This window comes from Lycium barbarum, chromosome 7 (assembly GCF_019175385.1).
Source record: "Lycium barbarum isolate Lr01 chromosome 7, ASM1917538v2, whole genome shotgun sequence".
Lineage (NCBI taxonomy): Eukaryota > Viridiplantae > Streptophyta > Magnoliopsida > Solanales > Solanaceae > Lycium > Lycium barbarum.
The window spans coordinates 132,685,471-132,701,413 of record NC_083343.1 but is presented as its reverse complement, the minus strand read 5'-3'; the positions used below and the strand labels follow the sequence as shown (position 1 = coordinate 132,701,413).

The 15,943-nt window shown below is 33.4% G+C and overlaps 3 protein-coding genes across 4 annotated transcripts; 1 reads left to right on the top strand and 2 right to left on the bottom strand.

Annotated features, from left to right (window-relative positions):
• Nucleotides 1-1,918: 1,918 nt before the first annotated feature.
• Nucleotides 1,919-5,498, top strand: LOC132604541 (uncharacterized). The gene is made up of 4 exons (XM_060318090.1): nt 1,919-2,209; nt 2,653-2,989; nt 4,271-4,371; nt 4,484-5,498. The coding sequence occupies exons 1-4, from the start codon at nt 2,153-2,155 to the stop codon at nt 4,643-4,645; spliced, it is 657 nt and encodes a 218-aa protein (XP_060174073.1). The 5' UTR covers nt 1,919-2,152; the 3' UTR covers nt 4,646-5,498.
• Nucleotides 5,248-5,801, bottom strand: LOC132604543 (photosystem II 5 kDa protein, chloroplastic-like). Its single transcript, XM_060318091.1, has one exon. It carries the CDS (start codon nt 5,727-5,729, stop codon nt 5,391-5,393), a length of 339 nt encoding a protein of 112 aa, XP_060174074.1. The 5' UTR covers nt 5,730-5,801; the 3' UTR covers nt 5,248-5,390.
• Nucleotides 5,802-6,381: 580 nt separating this feature from the next.
• LOC132604540 (uncharacterized) lies at nt 6,382-11,329 on the bottom strand. 2 transcript variants are annotated; one of them, XM_060318089.1, is made up of 7 exons: nt 11,209-11,329; nt 9,895-10,077; nt 8,300-8,382; nt 8,127-8,213; nt 7,381-7,529; nt 7,166-7,297; nt 6,382-6,806 (listed from the first exon to the last, which is right to left on the bottom strand). In XM_060318089.1, the coding sequence occupies exons 2-7, from the start codon at nt 10,037-10,039 to the stop codon at nt 6,617-6,619; spliced, it is 786 nt and encodes a 261-aa protein (XP_060174072.1). In that variant the 5' UTR covers nt 10,040-10,077; nt 11,209-11,329; the 3' UTR covers nt 6,382-6,616. The 2 variants fall into 2 exon arrangements, with proteins under 2 accessions (XP_060174072.1, XP_060174071.1); XM_060318088.1 differs by lacking the exon at nt 11,209-11,329 and having other exon boundaries at nt 9,895-11,153.
• Nucleotides 11,330-15,943: the final 4,614 nt, after the last annotated feature.

The following is a 15,943-nucleotide window of genomic DNA, read 5'->3' as shown; positions in this document are numbered from 1 at the left end:
CCAATTTTTTAAACTTGAAAAACTAACCAAAACACAATTCCAATATATAATTAAACAATCAAAGTATGACATGTCGTCAATATATATATGCCTTTAAATGTCAAAAAAAAAGTTTGGGAGAATAGTATTTTTGGTTTTTAGTTATTCGTCAATTTTGATTTTGGACCTTGTGATGTATGACTCAACGCATCTGACCTTCAGTTAATCAAATTGTGTATTTTTGGTCCCTTATGTATGAAATATGTTATATTTAGACTATTTTTAGAAGTAGATTACCCTCAAATATAAAATATTAGTACAAGTTTAACATAACATATAGATAATTAAATGGTGGAACTATTAATAATTCTAAAAATTTATGCATATTCATGGGCAACCGGATAAAAATGCACATTTCAAGTAACCGAAAGTTACACGTGATTAGTAATATATTACAAAGACTAAAATTAAAATTTATCAATAATTGAAGGACAAAAAATGTCTCAACCTCCTCTTAGTGGGCGTTTGCATATTGCCAGTCATCATGAGTCTAGAGATCATCTATGTGTGAACTGTATTTATACACAACAGGTATTGACAAGACTTATACAATAGTTACAGAAGCAACATCACTAATATACCTGTTGGGATCAACACCTCAATTATAAGCTGCTCTAAAGAAAAATCTCAATATGCTCAGATATTTAGGATGGTTTATGTTGAGTTTGTGTATGCTATTTGGATAGAGAGAAGTCAAAGAGTATTTGAGAAGGTAAACAGGAGGTAAGATGCCATTGCCAAGAAAGATTGTCTACATTTGTAATGCTCGAGCTGGCTAAGGGGATTACAAACTGTTCACCAACTTCTTTTTTTTCCCCACCCGGTGTTCAGTATCCGCATTAGAGTCCGATTATATCCTGATTCGCACCGCATAGTGCCCCATTCGGGAAATAGCGCTCAAGAATTTTTTCGTACCAAGAGCTCGAACCCAAGACCTCTAATTAAGGGAGGAACAACCCCGTTCTCTACATCACATCCTTTGGTGATTCTGTTCACCAACTTATATATTAGTTGAGTCTTTCTTTTTGTGGTCTTAGTTGTCTTATGATTTGAGAATAGCAAGCTGTGTCTTAGCTTGGCTATAGTTTTGTAACTTTGACACTTTGGTGATTAATACAATATGTTGGTTATCTAAAAATTGTAAAATTTAAAGAAGAAAAAAAAGTATATTTTTAAGTTGAAAATGGTATTTGAAAATTGAAGTTGTGTTTTGATATGAATGCAAATTGGAGTTGTTTTTGAATTTTTGTGAGTGATTTGGCATGAAAATTGTGAAAACACTTTCTTGGAGTTTTCAAATTCTGAAAAATTGTAACAATTCTATGTCCAAACAGTTTGCTGAAATAATGTTCCGGAAAAAAAAGTAAAAACAATCCATGGCCAAACGGGCCCTTGCTCTAGACATGTGATTAATCATACATCAGCAGAATCAAAGTTAGGATTTAGTAATAATTAAGAGAATAAAGTGTTATTAACCGTTTTTTCTATATTGAAGATGTCAACTGATTACAATAATTAACGAAAACAATTCAAAAAAGATAATTATTGTACACCAGCATGATCCAAGAAATGGACATCAATCAATATTCTTTAGTAGCAGGGCATGGGGCACGAAGAAGAACTATGGAAAGATGTAAATAACTACTATATTTTTATGTCACTAATTGATTATTCAATAAATCATTTAGATTTTTCTTTGACAAAAAGATATTTACTTACTTATTAAAAGGACACTTCAAATTAAATTAGTTCTTTCTTCCTAAAAAAACTTTTAGTATGATAATAATTATACATATATTACATAAGCAGTGTCTTTAAATTAATAACAAGGTTATTTAAGTAAATTTGAGATTCTTTTTTTTTTAATATAATATACATTACGTAATGGAAATCCCAAAAGGAATAGGACTTAATTAGTTTCTTGCTTCCCTTAATTAGTTTCTTGCTTCCCTATCCTTGTTAGCATAGGATTTATCGTATAATTGATGGTTATATATTTGGTTCTTTGGTCTCAAAACGTAACATTACTTTCTTGTTTTCATCTACAATTAATTGCTCTCCTTCTTCTTTCACAAATAAGAACAACTCTTTAATTTCTTTAATACCAATTATCATGGCAACTTATCCTTTTGAACGAAGAGAATATTTAGAAGATGTGATTGAGAGTCAGGTATGTAATATTTAACTTATTTCCAATTAATTAAGTCTTCAATGTTTTTGTTTCAAGTTTAATAATTAGGTATTCATAGACCTTTTTGTTAATTTTTATGTTGTTCTTGTTGTTATTCTAAGCTCTAGATGTTTTCTTGAATGTTAAAGTATGGAGAATCTTGTAACCGTTTCTTTTATATCTATTCCCAATCACATATTAACACGTTCATGTGATGATGCATCATAATTTCAGCTCTTCGCTTATTGTGTCATTATGTTGTTATTGATATTCTAATTTCTAGTCTAACGTTTGTTTTTCTGAATGATAAAAATATAAAGAAGTACATTATCGTCTTTATATATGTGGATTATGATTTCTCTCTCTTTTTTCTATAGTAATTTTACTTATTGGTTGTTGAATAATAACTTTTCATTTTTTTAATTTTTTTTTTTTATATGTAGGGTTTCTATGTGATGAACGATTATGGAAGGGAAATTCCTTGTGGTATAAGGAAAATTAGAGAAAATTCTGAAGCTTTTGAAAAAGCAAAAAAAACTGCTATTTTTGCAGTAGATAAACACAATGAGAAGTTGGAGAATTCATCAAAATTGAAATTATTGAAAATTGTAAATATCAATTTTGAACCAACTGCTGGTGCAATTTATTACATAACTTTGGTAGCTATGGATACTTCTACTAGAAAAATTCTTCATTATCAAGCTAAAGTACTGGAAAAAATCAACACTGGTTTCAAAGTTGAGATGTTTCGACTTGCCCCATATGTGCCAAAAGTCCTAGGTAAAAATTTAAGTTTTATATATCGTTAGTATTTTTTTTTCTTCATGATTGTGCAATTTAAATGGATATAAGCTAATTACTACTACTTTAATTCGCATGTTATTGTAGATTAACTTAACCTCTAGATGACGTAAAATATTTAGATGTTGTTTGTGACATAGCGTATGCTCAAATTAGTACAGTGTTGAGTCAGCTAAAAAATAATATTCCACCTCTAGTCTTTCTTTCTTTTAGTAAAAAAACTGGATTTATTTGCACAGCATGACCTTTTTGCGGTCACCTGTTTAAATTAGGTCCCAGTTCACTAGGCTCAATTTCGTCTCTAGTCGTTTGGTACGCGGATTAAATTATCCCGCGATTATAAATTTTATAATTTTGGGACAAATTTATCTCATCTAGGAGGTGGGATAAAATAATTTCAAGGTCAATGGGATAAGGTGGGATATCCCATCTTTAAATTTAAGCTTTATTTTATACTTTGTTGGTAGAAGGTATAAATTTATCCCAAGATAAATTTATACCTTCTACCAAACATGGGTATTCGGGGTAAAGTTATGCCTTAAGACAAGGGGTAAAGTTATGCCTTGAGACATAACTTCTATATAGAAACTATCTCTTAAGGATAACTTAATTTCTATAGAACTATGTCTTAAGGCATAATTTTAACCCGAATAGACATAATTTAATATGAAACCTTGCCGTGCGATTTTTTTGTTGTTGTTGACTCTGCTGGAAAAACTACAAAGGCAAAACTTTACCCCGAATAGACATAGTTTGATATGAAATCTTGCCTTACAATTTTTTTGAACTCTGCTGGAGTTTGAACCCAAAATATTAAGATATCTTTTACCATCTTTTTAGCCGAAAGCCAAAAATTAAAAACCAACAATTTAAGGTGTCTAACAATTAGAGACCACCCCACAAAGAACCAGCCCATTTGAAGGCCGAACCGTGCAACTTTATTCATTATCTTTTACCAGACCCACTGCATTATCTTTTCTAAAATAAAAGTTGCTGGACAAAAATTTCTTTTTTTCCTCACAGGGCTAAGAGGGACACTTTCTAAATAGTGACCTAAAAAGGTTATTTGTGCAAATTCCCCAAAATTTTGTCCAATGTTTTCATAGAAATTAACTATGAGATAAGAAAAATGTATAGAGCAATTATTGTTTAAATTGATGGGATTATTTTATTTAGATTAAAGAAATTATTTACCTAAATTTTTCTTATGATTATCTGACTCTTTTTTTTTTCTCTTTCCATATTTTATTTTACGTGCAGAATATGATGAAGAGAAAAATTGTTGTATTAGGATTAATAATTTGCAGGACTGGATGGATGAGAACTATCTTTATTATAAGTGCTGCTACACATTCAAAAAGGTACCCCCCCCCCCCCCCTCTTTTTTTTAAACAATAATTGTCTAATTTCATAATTTTATGTTATTTAACATGGAGTAAATCCTGATGATTAATTATTCCTTTTTATTTTCAGCTTGTTTCTGTGAAGGTGATTAAAGATGAAGAAACTGGAAAATCAATGGGCTATGGTTTTCTTAGTTTCAAAAATCACTCAGTAGCAATGGAATTTTCAGAGAGAAATAAAGGAAAACCAATGCCAAATTCCAACCAAATTTACTCATTTGAGGATTTTTGAAATAGTTTGTTCTCCTTTTTAAAAATGATTATGGTTTTATGTATTAATCATTATTAGTTTAATGTAATAGTTAAACTTGGGTTTGTTATGGTATTTACATGGTCTTTTCTTGAGTAGTTTTTAATAAAAGGTGTTCTAGATTCCGGCAAATTTTGATGAACACATAAAAAAATTTATCCCTACATGTCGTTATTTAAAATTATGATCTTCTTATTGATTGATTCCAAAAAGTTGTAAATAATCATGGTATCCAGAAAGTAAATTCAAGAACAAATTCACATATATAATCATGGAAAGACGAGCAGACCCATAACCAAATTACTAAGAAATATAGGAATTATCAATGAACAAATTCTGTAGTAGCTAAATATTAAAATCCGTCCCTAATCCTATTTAGGGACTGGATTGCCAAATTATGTTGGCTACGAGCTAATGAACGGCATATTAGCAATGAAGTTTGTATCTAATTTCATATTTTTTCGTTGTTACGAGTAATTTCATATTTTTTCGTTGTTACGAGTTTCGAATCGTGCATCAATTCGCCTCAAGGGCATGTCAACTTTATATACACACATATACATATGAACAAGGAAAAAAAGGAATTCAGTAGAAGGGAAATCGAATTACTAGAATTGCATGAGAAAGCTTTTACAAAGTCTTAATTATTTGTTCATTTTTCACATTAACAAAAACCATAGCATAAGTACAAGAAATTAAGAATAAAGACAAATTAAACACTTGCCCTCTAAGTTGCATCACGGCAAATTCTTGCAGTTGGGTTTGAAACACAAACTTGATAGTACTTCTTCTTGGCCTCGGGTGAGCCGCGCTTCGGCTCGTCCTCAGCCATGGCGGCCCCTGCCACCGAACAGGCTGTAGCGGCCGCCATGGCAAAGAACAACTCCCTTCGACCACTGTTATTGGTGGTCTCATTCTTGTTGCTCATTACAACATTTTCTGCCTCAGACACTTTTGAACTTGCTTTTACCATGACAACCCTAGGGCGGTTTGTCGCGGCCGAGACTTTGGTCAGGGCCGCGACAGAACCGCCAGCCAATGATGTTGTCATTGTCATTGAAGCCATTTTGATCAACTCAATTTTACTACTTGATTTCTTGTGCAAAGAGGAATGGTTTGGTGTGTGTTAAAAATAAATATTGTGTATGTAAGGAGCAAAAGGAAATAGTGAACTTTCATTGGTATGTCTTATCCATTTTGTTATCTAAACAAAGGGTTGAGAGCCAATGAGCTTTTGCCATGTGGAAATCTCAATCTTGAAAAAAATTATCGGTGGTTATTGAGCCTCTGTTGTAGGTACCAATTTTGAGGATGATTTTGTCCAAAGTTGTCTTTTCATGTTTTTTGGCTCTTCATCTAATGTTGGGGGTACTCTTTTGATTTTACTGTTTCTTTATCTTTTTCAAATAATTATCTAAACTTTAATATTAGCAACCAATGAATATTTTCTTTCCTCCCTAACAAATTCTTCTTTTTCCAACCATTTATCCATTGATTATTGAAGAGCAAAAATGTGCAGCAAAATATCTCATTTTTCAAATTATTTTACTCCAACTACCATAAAAGAATTCAAAGCCCCCTCCCTATCAGGGGCCGAGTTAGAAGCCGACATATAGGTGAGGCCGAATCTAGTAACTTTAAATCCTATATTTGTTTTAAGAATTCATCAGCCATGTACCAAAGCCAATGGTGAAAACAATACCACGCAAAGAAGAATCTCAAAAGGGAGCTAAACATTTACCATTAACGAGAAATTTTTCAAGACACATCAAACTAATAAAGTTGAATGAATCAAAATACACGAGAGAAAAAAGGGGAAAGATAATGAGAAAAAACTGTCTAATTCTATTTCAAACTTGATCATCTCATCAACGCGTCTTTTTTCTTCCACGTCCATACTCTAATAAGGGCGAAAAGGAATGGAAAAAGAAACTAAATTAACCGCCTATCAAGTCAAGGTTTTACTTTCTCCCTGATGAACTGTTCCAACTGAGAAATTTCACCGGTCAAACCAGAAGCTTCAGCAACAATTACTTTGTTACAGCACAGAGAAAATACAAATGGTTCTCCAGGTACTCCAAGCGTAAACTCGTTAGAAATGTCTGCCTCAGATACTGCAGTTCTTGATGTACGAAGCTTGTCTCTGTATATCAATGGTAAAACAAATGCGGAACACAAATTCAGAAGCAGAAAATTCACAGTTCAACATAAGGTTAAAACAATTTTAGATAAGTCCATTGACATAAGGTAATCAAGTATAAAATGTGGAACTATTGAGTTAGCTTTCCCATGAGGTAGCCCTGGTAGAGGACGCATTTTGGATGAGATATATTCTACATTTACACCTACCATAGTCAACAAACATTAATTTTCAGTTTTTGAAATGGTCAACCGATATCGTTGAAACCCTTAATAATATCGACTTGAGAAGCTTGTTATCAGCAAATAGCAGCTAACTATATCCCTACTATGACTAAAATGGGGAGTATAGAGTAATCTTACATTTCCTTCTCCAGCTGTTTCCTTATGAACTCCTTTGTATGTGCAGTTATTTTATCAACCTTGTTGCACAGGAGAAGTACTGGAATCTTTTTCTTGATGACGGTTGCTTTTGTGAGTATTTCATACAGGTACCTTTTGTGAGAAGGTGTTAAAATGTTAGAATCAGTTATCAAGCATATAACCTTTATGGATATGAATAGCAAAAAGTAAAGTACTCTGCAGCAGGACGGCTATTCGGTAAAAATTCCACTGAGTCTACCACGAACACAATTCCAGCTGCTTGAGGCAAAAACTCATCTAGTTTCGGGCGTAGACGAGAATGCCCTGGAACATCAACAATGTGAACAGGTCTGGTTTTCCCCTTCTGCAGCCAAATAAAAACAGGTCCGATGAGGAGGATTTTGAAGTCAATTTGCAGAAAAACAATGAATAGCACTTCAGCATATTAAGAAAAAAACTAGGGGTCGTTTGTTTGTAGGTTAGAGTTATGCAGGGATTAATTATGCAAATTATGCAGGAATTAGTTATCCATGTATTAGTTATTCCATCTTCTAGACTGCATAAAATAATGTATAGATTCCTCATAACTTATACATGTATTAGTTATGCGGGATTGTAACCAAACACCGTACTTGGTGTGCTTATATATATAGCAACTAAAATGCTACCAAACATGGTACTTGTTTTAGAGAATGTTACCCAACATGGTACAAGGTATGTTGATCTTAATACATGAATAATTCACTTGCTAACCAGCAACCAAACGACCCTAAAGATACAGTCAAGTTCGACTACAGGCAATAAACAAAATCCATCCATCTTAGTGGAGGTTGAGAGAATGATAATCTAAATACATGGCATGGAAAAGGGGAAAGAAGAAAGAGATGGTTGTTAGTACCTTGTCTCTCTTAGAATGTAGTATAAATCTAATGGGAAAGAAGAAAGAGATGGTTGTTAGTACCTTGTCTCTCTCAGAATGTAGTATAAAACTATCTTCATTTGGTTCCATTGATGTCACAGTACCCTGATGAGCCGAGCCATCTCTAAGCTATAACATACAAAAAACGTCTGGAAGTCACGTAACCTCTTTAAAAAGTCAAAAAGGTCCTCAATCATTTACTTAATGGAAATTACCTGGTAGAAAAGGAAAGTTTTGCCACTTCCACTGAGCCCAGTGAGTAAAATCGTACTAGATGTTGTACGTTTAAAAATGCGAACTGCAAAAAATAGACTAAGCATTTACAAATTTCAGCTTTTAATGAGAGAAAAATCCAGCAGCACTTCTAAATATAGAGCAGAGATTAAGCATCACTAACGCGAACAGAAGAGACATAAATGATTCAGTAGTAGAAGTATCCTAAAAAAAAAAAAAGGGAAAAGGGACAAATATACCCCTCAACTATTGAAAATAGATAAATTATACCCTCCGTTTGATTTTGGGCTCAAAAATGCCCTTACCGTTAATATATTGGCTCATTTTATCCCCTCAAGGAGGAATACTAGTATGTCAAAGATTTCCATAAGAAAAATATGTTGAAAGAACCAGCACCATGAAGCCAGAAGCAGAAAAGCACCTAATGACTTAAGAAGACCATTTGCTGGAAAGAAGCGTTACAAAGTTTAGGAGAAATTATTCAGGGGAATTTAGGGCTTCAAGTCAAGAGTTAGTAGATCTGATTTAGATATCGTATACAACATGCTGAACAGTGGAAAACATCAAGTGCTTAAAATTAGCACGGTCGGTGGCTTTAGATAGGTTGAAATTCTAAGAGAGTCCCTGCGATCCCCTTTAGCCTATTGAGAATACAACAACAACAACTGCTACGCCACGATCCCAAGCAAGCCAGCGATATAGCACGACGAATTTCCAGGGGGTAACCCATCCTAGGAAATTTCAATTTTCCAAAGTATTAGGAATCTTCTGCAAATAATTGGCTCAAAAGCTGATCCGGACATTGAAAGCAGAAATTTGGCAGAGTCGACTTGCCGTTATTCTTTAGCTCCTTTCCTAGAATACTTATCCTTTCAGTTACTACTCCAATTTTTAAGGTATTTCCGTATCAACAACAACAACATACCCAGTGAAATCCCACAATGTGAGGTCTGGGGAGGGTAAAGTGTACGCAGACCATACCCCTATCTCAGAAGACAGGGAGGATGTTTCCGAAAGACCCTCGGCTCAAGAGAAATCACAACGAGAAAGGTTAGATAAGCACAAGCAGTTCAAAGCAGAATGCAAATGAAACTAAAGAAAGCGAATAAGTCACAATAAAGCAGTCTGAAAAAAAGAAAAAAAAAAAAGGGAACAGTAGCTACCACAGATTTCCGTATCAAAATATGCAAATTAAGTTTCCATGAAGATGATTCTTAAAATTAGTTTTCAACTTACAAGAAGAAAACATAGTTCTTGACTGTGCTGCTTGAATTAGGCAAATCTCTGGACGAAGAAAGCCAAGATTCGTGTTACAATTAAAAAGTCCCCTAACATCTTCAGGTAATACCAAAGTACTAAACAACAATGTATGGTGCTATCCAGGTCTCATTCTGTTTATAATGGATATTGTTTTGCCCCCCACATGTTGGATTGTCAAACACAGAAACGAAGATTCGATTGATTAAGTAGATCACATATGCAACGATCTCAAACACAAAAAGATTTAAAGCCATTAGAACTACCCAAAAGAGACTCTTAAGTGAGAAATGTGTTAAGGAATACAGTAAGAGCTTACTTATTAGAAACAAAATAACGGTAACTAAGACGACTCCAACTGCAGCATAAAGTTGAGTAGGGGGTATCTGATGAACATATTGTTCAACTTCATATAACCACTGTTGCAGTTGAATCTTTAACGGCTCAAATTTCTCCGAATCCATTACTTTATCAATTCCCTTAACTGAATTCGAATAATACTCTAAGAAACAACATTTACAGAAACAGTGTCAGTATACAGCACATAGAAAATCATTCTAGTGTTTGACAAAGAATAAATCAGAAGTTTATCAACCAGAAACATCATTCAACGTGGGGCAATAGCTTGTTAGAAAAACCCAAAAAGAATTTCTTTTTTCCAATACATAATGAGGCAATACAGTCAGAACTCTATAACAGTCATCCTTTATAACAACATTTCACTATAACGGCCAAGTTTTCTTTGGAAACGAATTTCATATTATTTTATGTTATATGTTCTCTATAACATCATCTCGTGATAGCAACCAAACAATATCCGGACAAACGACACTTTTATAAAAAGGATTGACTGTATATGTGTCACTGGTGCCCAGTGCTTTTGAATTGACCAATATAGAATTGACAATTTAATATACAAATAATGTGCGGCAAAACCTTGTTAGAAAAAAAACCCCAAAAAGAATTTCTTTTTTCCAATATCAGCTGAGGCAGTATATATATGCAACCGATGCCTAGTTCTTTCGATTCGATCTATAAATAATTGAGCATTTTAATATACAAATGTGTATGTATACACACACTTAGTTGAGCAATTTAAATATTTTAAAAAATGTGTATGCGCGCGCGCACACACATTTATTTTCCCAATAGGCTGATTCAGAATATGTGCAAGTATGTTGCTCCGACTCTTCAAAAAATGTTGCACCACCCGTGTCGGATCCTCCAAAAATGCATTACTTTTGGAGAATCCGACACGCACCCATTGACATTTTTGAAGAGTCGGAGCAACATAACAGTGCAACCGGTGCCCAGTACTTTCGACTCATTGAGCATTTTACTATACAAATGTGTATGTAAATATAATATATATACACACATAGTTGGGAAATTAAAAAATATATATAATGTGTATATATACACAGGGGCATAGCCAGTGCTAATTAATGTTTACTGACTTATAATTTTGGATTGTCTCTCAAACAGGTCATAAATTCAAGAAAAAAAAAACATCTCTTAACATATAATAAGCAAATTTCAACAATAGTACACAGAGAAGTGATTAAAGATATTAATACAATTTTTTTTCTAAAAGGGAAATGAGAGAAAAATGAAGAAAGTGTGAGAGGGAAACCTGTAATTAACGCAATTAAATGTAGAAATGAGGTAAAATTTCAAAAGTGGAGACAAATATGTAAAAATTTCGGGTCAAGATTTAGAATTACAGTTGAATTGAGTATTTGGGCCTGTAGTTAATCTACTCAAATGGGCCTATTCGGATATTTGGTTCATTTGCACTTCATTTTTTTGCGCGGATTGCCCTGCTTTTGGGGTGGTCTTTAAATTTTGCCCCTCATATTTGTGGTCTTTAAATTATGCATCTCATATTGCTGGTCTTTAATTTTTGCCTTTCGCATTGCAACTCTGAGCGTTCACGCAGAAATCATGAGGTTCTGAGTTCGAACCCCCGCTCAAGCATAAATTAAAAAAAAAAATTGTAAGGCAAGGTTTGGGTTGCGTGTATGCCCGTGGGGGCATAGCGAAATTTAAACTCTGCCTTGCGAATTTTTTTTAAAATTTTGATTGTATGGGGGTTCGAACCTAAAACCGAAGGGCAAAATTTAAATATTTCAAATATGAGGGGCAAAATTTAAAGACCACCCCAAACGAAGGGCAACTCGCATTTCAGTTCCTGTTTTGTGTTGGTCTTTAGTTTATGTCCTTCAAATTGTTGGTCTTTAATTTTTTCCCTTCACCTAAAAACTTATGGGTTTCGTGTTCGAACTCCCACTCAGTCAAAATTTTTTTTAAAAAAATCGCAAGGCAGACTTCGGATTCGCAAGGCAAAATTTGTCTGCAAACCTCTACCTTAAGGCAGAGACTTAGCCTTGCGATTTTCTTTTTAATTTTTTATTGAGCGGGGGTTTGAACCAGGAACCCATGGGTTTTTAGGCGAAGAGCAAAAACTAAATATCAACAATTTAAGGGACAGAAACTAAAGACCAGTGCCATTGAAGGGAATCGCGCAAGAATTGAATCAAGGAAGCTTTTGCACGGATTTCCCTTTAAACGCACTGGTCTTTAATTTTCCCCCTCATATATGTGGTCTTTAATTTTTTTTTCTCATGTTGCTCGTTTAATGAAAATATGCAGACCTGCTTTGCTCAGCATCAATTCTGTAACATTTTTATCGGCATAAAATATATAGGAATTAAGTTATCCGGCATAAGTTATGTAGTATTTTGCTGATTATGTTGAAAGTTTCGCTATGCCCTGTATAACTTGTGTAGATGTTATGAGACATATACCAAAACTAAATGTAAACTTTGCCCATCGAAATCTAAATTTATGTTGTTTTTCAAATTATATTGAGTGTTGAAAATTTTGCCTTGTCCGCCATAACTTGTGATATATTTTGATGCATATGCCGAAATTAAACGCTAACTACCTCGGCCGAAATTTAATTTATGTCGCGCCAAAAGAGACTCAAATTAAGGATCACCCCGAAATAGGGACATTTGTGCGAATAACCCCTTGAAATGAGTATTTGGGCCTGTAGTTAACCTACTCAAACGGGCCTGTTCGGATATTTAGTTCATTTCCAAAATAGCAGGCTTATTAGTCACTGAAATCATGTATCGAATTTTTCTCAAATGCGATTTATAAGAATTAACTAATACCTTAATAAAATAGTACTAATTCATTAAAAATATTTATACAGTGAGTGTATATAACTTAGATCCTTTTATTAAACTATGTCTTAATTTATTATACTTCTTTTTGCCCGCAAGACCGCAAGACAGGATCGGAGACCTTTATTAATACTATCTTATATTAATAATTTAATAAAAATAATACTAATTTAAGTAAAATATATTTATATCAGTATATATAGCTTAGATACTTTTATAAATGTCTTGAATTATTATACTTTTTTTGCTGGCAAGACAGAACCGGAGACATTTATTAGTATTATCTTACAATAGGAAAACTTTCAAAACTAACTTTGGCAAGTAAATAAATTAACACTACTTGCCAAATAAAAATAGCAAAAAATAACCTAAGGTCAAACACACACACACACAAAAAAAAAAAAAAAAAAAAACCCAGATCCCAAGTGCCATGGTCGGCTTTTTAATATTTGCCATATATAACAAAGTCATGAAATAATTCAGAATAATAATATAATATATGGTGATTCTTTAGTTTCCATATATAAATAACTTCTCCGTCTAATTAATTCTTCTTTTCCTACATACCATCTATATTTGGCAACTAAACATTTTTACCTTTTACTCAAAAGTTACCAAAAATAATCACACGCACTAAACAAAATTACCTAAAAACTTATTTGATTCTGTAAATATTTTTTACACCTCCACCTATATATATATAGTCACACGAAACAACTTCTCCAACACACACACTATTCAATATTCTTCTTCTTTCCCGAACTCTGAACTCTGAACCCTAAACGCTCTTTAGCCATGGATGAAAGCTCTTTTTTGGTCTGCGGGTTTGGGTTCTTGTTTTTCTTTGTGGTTATGATAAAATGGATGTTTTTTCCAGCAGCACCAGTAGTAGTAGCGGCAGGTTCATCTTCTTTGTCAATGCCAGTAATTTTGATTGGTATTCTTATTATTGTCCTTGTTGCTTCACTTGCTAAGATGCCACCAAGTGGTGGTAATTAGTCTGTTATTTTCTTTCATAGTGAGAGTAGTTTTGAGATGTTAGAGAAAAATTAGATAGTTTTTTTTTTTTTTTTTTTTTTTTTTTAGAAGTTTGTTTGGTTAATTGTCTTGCATGCATTGCATGCAGCCTAGTAGTATTGTTGTTGGATTCTCTTAGTTTTTTCAATGAAATAAACTTTGATTGTTTTTAGTAATTTGTTATTGCATGTGTTGTCATGTTAAATATTATTTGGTTATGTGGATTTTTTTTTTTTTGTACATATGAGTTCATTTGGCCAGCAGAGGCAGATTTAACATGTAAACATGAGTTCAAGTGAATTCAATAGTTTTTGCTCAAATCATATAAATAATGTAAGAAATTTGTTACATATTTATAAATATTTCAATCTGAACCTAGTTATTATTGTATATTAACATGAGATCGTTGTATGAACTCATATACTTTAAATCATTATGTATCGAATGGCTAGTTCTTTAGAAATTTTTTGGTCAGGCAGCCGATGGAAAACTGTTAAAAATTTACTAAATAACATCAGCCATCCCTTACATTGGCTAAACAACATGTAGTTAGATGTTCGCAATAGAATTTTGATTGCATATGTTAAAAAAAAAATACAGTTAGTGTAATGTTCTTTCTTCAGCATTGCTAATCCGTCACTGTTAATTTTTTTCTTTTATCTCGACAATCATGATTTTGTCGCTAATTAATTCACTGCTGATTAGTTATGGAAGGTGTAAACCATGATCTATAAAATCCAATGATTTAGCGTTTGATAAATTATTCTCTTCTTTGGAGTTTAATTTCAAGTTTTGTCTAAATATACTACCAACAGTAAATTGATTATCGTTGCATATGGCTTAAAGACGTACTATTAATCTTCTTGGTGTCGTTATAACTAAGTCGGAAAATTACGTTATATATATATACTTCTTTGTAAAGAATATGTTACTGCTGAAACACGAAAGAATTGAAATCTTAGATCAAAACACTATGTATGAATGTTATGAACTGCCTAAACAAGAATTCTTGAACAGCAAACAATCAGTTTAGATATTCACGACCAAGAAGAAGTACTTTCATTATTATTCATTGGTAATAAACAAGAGTTTTTCTTAACGCCGTTTTTACCCCGCTTCTTTTGTGAAAATACTGATTCCACCATTAACCATTAAATAAAAGGAGTAAGATCAATGGACTGAGTTTCCCAGTGAAACCTTTTCTCCATAGGTTTTTTTGCTAGGCAAACATCATTCATTAGGAATTCATATTCAAGCTCACTAGTAACAATAACGGTAATTTACACTTCAAAATCATTGGTATGATACAATTTCACAGTTGATTGTCAAACGTTGGCCATTTTACAACTCCATTAGTGAATCATCCAGTAAATATCATCAATTACTTCCATGCAAACGCAATTATTGTCAAAAGTTAAAAACTATAACTAGATTGTAAAGAGCTCAGCGTCAACCACGATTGTGGTGGTGCAACGCATAGAATCCCTCCGCACTTAACAAAAAATCGCAAGCTCAAACCGAGTTCCCTTTAAGGGCTTTACGCGGCGCGAATCCAAATTAGTCGTGCCCCAAAGTGAGTATGGGAGACATGGTGGGAAACCAAAAAAAAAACAAAGAAAAAAAAAGAGCTCAGTCTCTTAAACTGACCACGCCTAATTACAGCTCTAATGTCTACTTTGTGGTTACAAACTATACATTACAACATCAACATACCCAGTTGAATCCCACAATGTGAGGTCTGAGAAGGGTAAATTGTATGCAGACCTTACCCCCACCTTGGAAGGTAGGGAGGCTGTTTCCGAAAGACCCTCAGCTCAAAAGAAAACAAGAAAAACAAGGGAAAAGAGTCAGATACGGACAAGCAAATCAAAACAATGCGAAAATGAGAAATAGCAAGAGCAAGGAAGTCATGATAAACACTTAAACAACAAAGAGAGACAAGACCCAACACATAGAAGTAGGTTAAAAATACTCCTAATACGAGAAAGGAAACCTCGCGGCCCCCCACTAGCCCTCCACCCTGATACTCGACCTTCACCCCCTCCTATCACCGGTCATGTCCTCGGTAAGCTAAAGTAGCGCCATGTAATTAATCGATATATGGAATGATATAAACACTACCCCCTGTTGCCTCTGTGGGGGCTTCTTCTTAAGATACAA